A 10,264-nucleotide genomic window follows, 5' to 3' on the forward strand; every position below is an offset into this window, starting at 1 on the left:
CATAATATGTTTGGCACATTAAATTTTAGAAATAAGGTGAGGCTTAAATTTAAAATGTTAAACATGGTCACAAATAAATTACAATTTAATATTAGTTTTAATAATTGGGAGAAGGAAATGGGGTTGCTTGGGATCGAACCTAAACTCTTATGGTTAAAACAGAATGGTCTGGCCATTGAAAAAGAGGTTGCTGACAACTTAATATTAGTTAAATATTAGGGAATCAGTGAACCAATGTTTATTTACATTTGGCTTGGCATGTAAACACCGTTGAGAACATAATTGATGCGCTGGAGATTTGCTCTCCAACTGAATCACTTTAATTTTCTATCCATTGTGTAAAGTGTTTACTAGAAATAGAAAATTTGTTATTAATATTGTTAGAATTGTGTGACTCAAAATCTTGTGAAAATAAGATATAAGTGGCAAGATAGGGGATTTACAAGTGGCATTCGTATAGAAGTTTACTTCCTTTATTTGATATTGATCAGAATAATGTGTTTTAACCTTACTATATTACTTTTAGTTGACTTTGATTAGAATATGGTTTTAGAAATCTATAAATAGACGTAGTCTTCTCTCCTCTTGTATCATTCGAATTCAACATATTGAATTATCTTTTCCTCTACCCGTAATTTTTTTCCCAAAAGGGTTTTCACATAAAATTATGTGTGTGTTCTTTTTCTCTTTCCGATTCTTAGCCATTATCGACGATCTATTTTTTCACAAATATTATGGGATAAATTCCAAAATTATACATAAACTATGGTTTAATGTGTAATTATATACATGAATTTTGATTTGTGCAATTTTATACATGAAATTTTAATTTGATCCAATTCTTGTAAATTATTAACACAATTATTAATGTAACATCATTTTTTGATTATATTATATATATAATTATATTTATTCAATATAAATAAATTAATGTATTTATTTTTTTAAATGCGCATGTTTAAATCAAAATTAAAAATTTCAAGTATATATTTGAATCACAATTAGAATTTCATGTGTATAATCGCACCATATTAAAATTCATATATATAACTGCACATTAAATCAAAGTTTTTGTATAATTTTGAGATTTATCCCTAATATTATTTGCTATTATGATTTAGAATTTTTCTTTTTTCTTTTAAGAGTGATAAAGTGGCTTATTTATTACTATTAGAATACAGATAAGCAATTCGCTAGTAATTTATTAAATTGTGTTGTGAAAGATGGAGGGTAAAAAATTCATTTAATGTTATATTTTTTGAATTTTTTAGATTTTTATATTTAAACCAATCAGATTGAGATTGAACCGATAATTTGACTAATTCAATCATCGATCCAATTCAAAAACATTATTTTGATTGAGTATGCCAAGAAAGAGACTTGATGGTAGATAATTAGCTAAGGTGGTGGTTGCTAGGCGGATGTAATGAAACGACGATAGAGTGGAGTGTGGAAGCTGTAGGTGTCGAGGGATGGTGATTGTAGGTGTATGGACTTGGGGAGAGTAGCAGTAGAGGTGATTGTTGTCAATGGTGATGGAAAGAGAGTACTATAGGGTTCAATTTTTTTAATATTAATTTTTTTAAAAAATTATTCACATAAAACAAAAACTTTTTAAGTCAATAATATGATAATCTACGCTAGAAATATGTGGCAACACATAATGATATATTCAAACTAGTTTTTTTGAATTTCAATAATCATTACAGGTCTGAGTCTCTAAATAATAACTAAAATGGTTTTTCGAATTTGGCAGTTTCAAATTTCTATCAACCGCAATTCCATCAAACATTGTGATCATCCTTCAATAATTCTAAGAAACCAGAGGAATATTCTCGATATGATATAAAAATTGCACTAAAGCCAAAAGCTCGCCCATGGAATAACCCCAGCACATCCTCTATTGGAAATCAGTGTAGGTCTACAACAAAATGATTTTTCGAATTTCGCAACTTCAAATTCCTATCAGCTAGTATTCCATCAAACATTTTGGTCATCCTTCAATCATTCTAAGAAATAAGAGAAACGTTCTCGACATGATATGAAAACTGCATCTAAACCAAAACTTCACCCATCGAATAACCCCGGCGCTTCCTCTGTCGGTAATGACCAGTACAAGCCTACAAGCAATAACCAAAATGGTTTTTCGAATTCCTATGAGCCGGCATGGCAGTGATTCTAAGAAATAAGAGAAAGTAAACGAGTTCTCAAACGTGAGAGGCGAAAAGAAAGGTAATGAAATGCTGAAGTTAGAGGTGAGAGACTTGCGAGAAGGCATTGAAATGCTGAAGTCAGAGGTGGGAGACATCGAGAGAGGTGTCGAGATACTTAAATCCTATGGGTGGGGGATTCCGAAACATGCCGATAAGAACAGAGGGAGGGAGTATGTGGGCAAGGTGCAGTTTTAGGGGTTAATGCTTAAACCTTTTGTCTGTTGTTTAAGAGCTTTCCTTTTTGAGTTTGTTTTAGCACATATTTGAATATCTGCAGATATATAATTTACTTTTTACGAATTCAGATATTACAGATTCAGATCATATTTAAATTCAGATACGTAGAAATTAAAATAACATTCAGACAACACTTGCAAGAAAGAACAGTTAAGTAAAGCTTACATTCCATTGATGTATGAAAGTGATGATGTTCCTCCAAAAAACAAAGTAATATACACAAAAAGGGGCAAAAATAAAAACGATGTTCTCAATTTTACATTCTAGTCTGTTTCCTCCATGAAAAAACATGAAAACCTGGACTCCGAACAAGGTCAACAACTTTTAGTATATCAGGACTAGCAATAGAAATTTTAACACAGAAGAGAGAGCAGATTACGTATCCGAAAGCATTGTCATGGTTTGTAATACACTACCTGATTAGTATGTTCTTTTTCTACGATTGAGCTTAGTTTCATAAAGCTCTGACCTAGGATGATGCTGAAGAGGATGATCTAGCTGAAGAAGATTCTCCCAAAGAGACGGATGCTAGCGAAGAAGCCCAAACACGGGCACTCTTCGCACCTTGCTGAAAATTCTGGGTCTTGCATAGCCTCAGTTTGGTCCAAAACCTCCGAACATCGACCATGTGAAGGGCTCGCACAAACAATTGACTCGTCTCACCGAATATTTCCAAGTTAAATTGCGGAGCATATGAAACCCAAACAGCCTTGAGACGAGACAATACTTTCGGAAATACAAGTAAAATTCCTCTTAGACAAAGAAACAACAAAGCAAATACTAAGTAGGGATCCTGTTTTACTATCTCCATCGGAGACGATTCCTTCCACGACTTTATCATGTATTTATTGTGGTCACCAGATACATCGGATTCCTTTTGAGCAACGAATTGAACAGGTTCAAATCCTGAAATCCAGGCACTAATGTTAAGAAAAATGTGATAATGTTCAACTCGCAAACGCAGGTTCCTTTTCGAGCTAAAACTCCATTATGCTTTTAAAAGGAAGTGGAAGAGGTTAGATCTTTGGCATCGGAGAGTAAATACCTGTTGTTTTCTCATAAAATTGTACAATCGAGAGAAGATCTTTTGGTCCATTATATCGTACCCTTGATGTCCGGTTCACAATTAAAATTGAAGGCAAGCTATGGATTCCGTACCTCGATAATATACTGTGATGCAACATGAATCAAAGATATTAGTTAAGGAAGTTGTCATTAGATTTCTAGAGGTAGCAAAATAACAATTTATTGGAACAACTGTCTATCATGTATAAATCACAAACCATATCTAACACTCACACCCGAGTCCGAGTAACATTGATTTGTAAACTGGTAATACAATTGAATATGTGCAAACACATAATTTTTAAAAGAAGCTTTCGAGTAAATTTGATCATGATGCACCAAACCAACACTGTAAAACTGACTTGATCTTAAGGATTCAAACATAAAGGAGACCAATTTGTAGCATGTTCAATGCTGTGTCAAACACAAAAAGCAGCACAATTCTAACACCTAATTTTTTGTTCTCCTTATAGCATTTATCCAAAAACATGCCCCCATTAACGTGAAACAGTTATTTTAGTCGAGAACAAATAAATAAAAAAAGAAAAACAATTCAATAATTCATGAACAAACACTGACGATGAAAGCCGGATAAAGTAGCCACACACCTTGGTGAAGTTGAAGACTGCTCAACTGCCAGATGCTCTATTTGAGGAAACATGGAACTGAGAATGTCAAATTTCGGACACAAACCATGTGAAAACGGGCACCACGAAGCGTAAAAGAGCACAGAAGTATAACCATTTTGCTGTTTGGAGGTCAATTGTCTGTCAAGGAAGTCTCCATTAACCTGCAAACAGACATAAGATGTTATCAGAATGTTTGTCCATGAGATATTGCAAGTCATGCAAAATTCGTAATCCTCGAAACATATCTTACAATCAGATGGAACAATTATCTAAGCTAAATTATGGGAAAGATGGAAATTTTTTACTAACATAAATGTGATGATTAGAAGAGACTTGGCAAGGAAACCGCAAGAACCCTAAACGGATAAGTAGAAAGTAAACAATGCCCTTGAAGAAAGAAAGTAATGGGTATGGAATGAAGAGGGAGATATATCCTATCCCTCGTTCGACTTTTGAGTTTCTAGCCACATCAAAGTTGAGAACATCTTTGTCTCATAAAATCAGCCCCGTTTAAAAATGCACAACTTATTTTTGCAAACCAATGGAAGTTTAGGGAGTAAATTACGGTTTTAAACAATACTAATTTTTGAAATAGCTAACTGGAAAGTTTTCCATACTTTCAATAGTGCAGAGAATTTAACTAACTATAGCATCACATGGTAGACAAGCTTATGACCAACAAGTGTAGGGTGAAATGGTAAGACACGCTATACTCTCAGGGAGAGAACTCAAGTTCCAATTCTGAAGATGACATTGTGGGGAGGACTAGCCACGAACTCCGAAAGGATTAGTCTTCATGGACTGTAAAACGGACATGGAGGATACTTCGGTCACACCAAAAGAAACATAATGCTACAAATTGGAGCATGCATTACTCAAATGATTAAACTCCGGTTGTATCACATACAAAGGTTTAGCATAAGGTACTTGGATAAGATACATGCTTGCCGAGGCAATGTTCTCATGGATAATACATGCTCCTATACCATCCTAGAAAAGTACTCCTGAAAGAAGAAATGTTCGGAGAGAGGAAAAATGTGGATATATACAATATGAGCCTATGGACATCAATAAATCTCCCTTTCAAACCAGTATTTGGAGAACAAAGAAGCCTAACCTAAGGATTCTTATGATTCTGACACCAACCGATATGAGAATCGCCTACGAACACATTCGATGTTTAATATCTCCAATCAAAGCTTTGCAATACAGATAAAAATACATTTCACTAATCCACCTCATCCTGCTAATGAATTGCGTAAAGCTTAAATCCTAGAGCGTAAGACTTAAGCAGTGTCTTAATCGTACAACATAGCCCAAAAAGCCTACGTTGCTATGACTCTTTGTTTTGCTTGAAGTACTCCTATTAGACACATATAGGTACATGGATATATGAATATGATCTTTAAGGACCCTACAAATAAAAATATAGAAAATGAAAATGAATATACCCGTATCAGACACATAACTGATCCAACTAACTTGGCTAATAGCCATGAAATTACTAGGTACTATTGGTTTCAACTACATATATTCAATTCAAATCTTCTAGAAGATACTAAATATATTCAAAATCTTCAAACAAGATTAGATTATATAATGAAATTTTCATAAATTTTGCAGCTTCCTTTCTATTTTCTCTGCTTTATTTGATTTTTACATATTAAATAATACCATTAAAACCCAATACCCTCCAACCATTAAAAAGTCAACCATAAACCTTTCTTCTGATGCTTCAAAATTTTACAGCTATGAAAAATTCCAGAATGACACCCTAATAATTCAGGCTGAAAATCCAAGTTTTCATACAAATTTCTCTTCTTTTAGCAGAATTAGGCCAAATCATAAATAACTAGAATCAAAATTTTAAAATAAAGAAATAAAAACAATCACCCAATGAAAAATTAAAATTAATGCCAAGAACCCATTTTTCTAAACCAATTCACAAATCAATAAATATATATATAAACAAAAAAATCAACTAAATCAAGCTAAAAAAAATACCTTGAGAGGGGGAATTGGAGAGATCGAAGGAGAGCATTGAAAGTGAATATTTTTAATGAACACATCAGCTTCATGGGAGCAAATAGAAGAACCCAAAACACAGCGTATTGAACAAAAGACTGTTATACAGAAGAACAGAAGAAGAGAGGAAGATGATGATGATGATGATGAAGAAAAACCCATTTTGAATTTCATTTATAAAATTAAAAAAGAGAGAAAAAAAAGAACAGAAAATTCACAATAACAAGAAGATGAAGCAGGAGAAAATGGGAAAATTGATATCCAGAAAAAAAGTAAAAATTAAAAGAAAATTAATATAAATTTTGGGAGAAAGGCAGGGAAGGTGGTAGCTGTGTGCTATTTTTTTCGTAGTGGGTAAAAAGAAAAAAAATCTAATCTTTGGCCAAGCTTGGTTGGCTGTTAATTTTATTAAAAGAAAAAGAAAAAAAAGAAGGTTTAAAATTTGGACTTTGGGGATTATGAATTTGGAGCAGATAAAATTAAAGATTATTTATGATTAAAATTGATGAGTGATGACGAATATGATGATGGTGGATGGGTTGGTGGTGGGTGTAAAGACTACTACAGAGGTTTTGCTTAGGTAAACAAATATTAAGGAAAAAAGTGTAGAAAATTTCCTGTTTTGTTAAACTGTAGAAATAATAATTAATATTTTTAGTAATTTATTTTTTAAACACCATTGATAATTTAAGGGTGAATTAGATTTCGGTCTCTTTACTGAAAAATAAATGAATTAGTTATTATACATTTTGAAATGAATTAATTTGTACATTTCGAGATACATTAAGGTTAATCTATGTTCTTCTTTTTTTAATAAAATAGTCGAAATATATTTCACTATAAGGGCTTCTTAATATTTTTAGCTAGACAAATTTTTCTTTAAAAAATATGGAAATAAATAAGAACGTATTTATCACTTAATACCCAATATGTTTCTTTGTTTTTTATTTTATTTTATTAAGATTATATTATTTTTAACAAATATTTTAATTATATTTCATATTTAATTTTAAATAATATACTAAACAGGTTTATAAATAGAATTTAACACTTAATTTTGTCTTCTTCTTTTTTTTTTGCACTTAATTTTTCGATCTATCCAACTAAGAAAAATATTATATGTGATGGACTGGATTATTATTTATTTAATTCATTTTAGTTGGGTTGAAAAAGTTTATTTTATTGTTTTGAAAAATAATTAAAATATTGCTTTTTTATATTAAATAGAGAAATGTATATTTTAAAGGGCAATTTACACCAAAAAGCCCTTTTTTAAAAAAAATTACCAAAATGGGCCTATTATTTAATTATTTACCGGAATGGTCTATTTTTCGAAAAATCGCGTTCACGTCAGTGCGATGTCAGGGGACGCGCATGAACAGTGCTGCAACGGTAAAAAATTTGACCGTTGCCCCCTCCCCCAACGGTAAAAAAAAAACTATAAATACCCCCACCCTTTTTTTTTCACAAACTAATCCTCTCTCAACTTTCCTCTCAATTTCCTCTCAATTTCCTTCCAAAATTCTCTTAAATCCATATTTAATTTCAATTTTCTCTCAAGTTCCTCTTAAATTTCTCTTAACTCCCTTTTTTTAAATAATTTTAAAAATATTTTTAAATTTTTTTTAAACCGTAAAAATTTGTACGATTTCAGCAATGGCCGGAGAATTGACTCGTCTTGATAAGCATCACATATCGGTGGAACAAATGAAAATGGTAAGTATTAAATTTAATTTTTAAATATTATTTAAGAATTTTTTATTTATGCATTTTTAGATAATTATTAATTTATTATTTGTTATAAAAGTCTGTAGATCGAGTATTGGAATGCAATATCTGGAATATGCATGGTCCTCCATCACCGTTGGTAGAGAACTACCTGCGAGAAGCGGGTTTTTGGCACGTGGCGACGGTAGGTCGGGGATGCAAGGTGGACCCGAAACTAATCAGTGCGTTGATCGAGAGGTAGAGACCCGAGACGCACACATTCCATCTTTCATGTGGAGAGTGCATTATCACTCTAGAAGATGTCAGTCTACAATTGGGATTGCCGGTGGACGGGTACCCAATCACCGGGTCTGCCCAATCTAGCGATTGGGGGGCGGTGTGCTACGAGCTTTTGGGCGTTATTCCGGAGAAAATGGAGGGAGGTAAGATCGAGATTGACTGGTTACGTGACACATTTCTTGATCCGGATGAAGATTCAACCGAAATTGAAAGAATCCGATATGTTTGGGCATACATTCTTCAATTAATTGGAGGTTATTTGATGTCCGACACGTCACGGAGCCGCGTACATCTAAGATGGCTGCTGAAACTCGTTGATTTTAGAGCAGTCGGTGAATTGAGTTGGGGGTCTGCTATCTTGGCAACGTTATATCGGGAGATGCGCGGGGCGACGCGATCGAGAAGAGCAAAAATCGGAGGTTGTCTGTCACTACTGTAGTCATGGGCACTGTAATGGCCCAAATTTAAGGTTATCGGAATAGTGGTTTCGTAACCACAAATCCGATTTAAAGAGAAATTTATTTTATTATTTTTGCATGAATATTGATATGATAGGAAAATCGGATGAAAATATAGATAAAAGAATTTTACTGATTTAATGGTTAGTTAGAAAAAGAAATTATTGAAGAAATTGGGTAAAAATAAGGTATCGAGACCTCAATCTCATAAAACCGAGTCAAAAATATATTTATAAATATTTATGAAGTGTTAGTAATATGGTATTAAAATTTCGTTGGAAAATTTTAATGTTTGGGCAGTCAATTAAGTGAAAAGGACTAAATTGAAAAAGGTGTAAAAGTTACTAGAAGGATTAAATAGATTAATTTTTAAATGAGGAGGGACATAAATTGAAAATAATCCCAAAATAAGATATTTTGGGCGGCATACGCTGAGAAAAATCAGAAGAATTGAAGAAATAAGGGTAAAATGGGAAAATAACAAAATTTAATAACATAAAAATAGGACCAAATTGGAATATCTAGAATTCTCTTCACATTTTCTGCATTCTCATCAGCCAAAAACGTCCTAAGGGTTTCTTCAAGCTGGTTTTTCATAATTTTTTCACCAAGTGAGTTAATCCTTTCCTTTTTCTTGTAATTTTTGTGTTTCTAAGACTTTTACAACTAGGTCCTATTACTAAATTCATTAGTTTTTGATTTTATGAATGAATTTGAAAGTTTCTATGAATATGTGCTGGAATTTTATGATGAAATAGGATGAAATTTAAGCTTTAATCTATTTATGAGATGATTTTATTAGGTAATTTCAATAGAAATTGATTTGTAGGACCTAATTGTGAAAAAGTTTGGAATTAAAGTCTAGTACTGAAACTCTGATTTCCAAAGATTATAAAGTAGTTTAAAGTGATGGGATGAAGTGTTAATTTAGAAGAATCAGCTCAATTGAGAGGTTAATTGAGCAGGGATGAAATTATCATTTATTGAAAGTTTAGGGAAAAATGGTAATTAATATCATACACAGTTTTGGACAGCAGCAGTACGCTAACTTTGAAAAATCACCATAAATTGTAGAAATCGAATTAGAGGATGAAAAAAATATGGAATTAAAGCTTATTGAGTCTAGTTTCATATAGAAGAAACGGTGTAAGCAATGTAGTTGTAAATCATGAGATATAATAGGTTTTGTGAGACAATGTCAGAATGAATTCGGGTTCCCCTGTTCTGACTTTGGAAAATCATTAAAAATTGTAAAAAAATGATTATAAGTTATAATTTATATGGTTAGAATCCTTAATGAGTCTATTTTCAGAAGAAACAAATGGAAACATCATCTAAATTCTGTACAATGAGATAATTAATTTTTAGTGAAGAAGGGTTAGAACTGTCAAATAGTGAAACAGGGGAAACTTTAAAGAATAAACTGTACTTTTTGGCTACACCAAAAATTCTGAAAATTTTATGGTAAGAAGATATGTGAGTCTAGTTTCAGGGAAAATTAACGGATCTTAATTTGGAGTTTCGTAGCTCAAGATATAAATAATTTAGTGACCGTGACTCAGTGAGACAGCTTTGAATGCATTATAAATAATAATGGAATTATAGAGAATGTTACATATGAACATGAAAA

General features: G+C 32.2%; 1 protein-coding gene across 1 annotated transcript; it reads right to left on the minus strand.

The window, feature by feature from the left end:
- Positions 1-2,600: 2,600 nt before the first annotated feature.
- Positions 2,601-6,729, minus strand: LOC107899186 (5'-adenylylsulfate reductase-like 5). The gene is made up of 4 exons (XM_016824818.2): positions 6,149-6,729; positions 4,124-4,305; positions 3,496-3,620; positions 2,601-3,356 (listed from the first exon to the last, which is right to left on the minus strand). Exons 1-4 carry the CDS (start codon positions 6,341-6,343, stop codon positions 2,920-2,922), a joined length of 939 nt encoding a protein of 312 aa, XP_016680307.1. The 5' UTR covers positions 6,344-6,729; the 3' UTR covers positions 2,601-2,919.
- Positions 6,730-10,264: the final 3,535 nt, after the last annotated feature.

The sequence above is a fragment of the Gossypium hirsutum genome, chromosome D08, assembly GCF_007990345.1.
Source record: "Gossypium hirsutum isolate 1008001.06 chromosome D08, Gossypium_hirsutum_v2.1, whole genome shotgun sequence".
In the NCBI taxonomy this organism is placed as follows: domain Eukaryota; kingdom Viridiplantae; phylum Streptophyta; class Magnoliopsida; order Malvales; family Malvaceae; genus Gossypium; species Gossypium hirsutum.

What these genes read in the sequence shown, in the direction of transcription:
- LOC107899186 (XM_016824818.2), bottom strand. Translation starts at nt 6,343, where the DNA reads ATGAAATTCAAAATGGGTTTTTCTTCATCATCATCATCATCATCTTCC. An exon ending in CTCCAATTCCCCCTCTCAAG is followed by an intron (nt 4,306 to 6,148) that starts GTATTTTTTTTA and finishes GTCTGTTTGCAG; the next exon opens with GTTAATGGAGACTTCCTTGA. An exon ending in CAGTCTTCAACTTCACCAAG is followed by an intron (nt 3,621 to 4,123) that starts GTGTGTGGCTAC and finishes GTTGCATCACAG; the next exon opens with TATATTATCGAGGTACGGAA.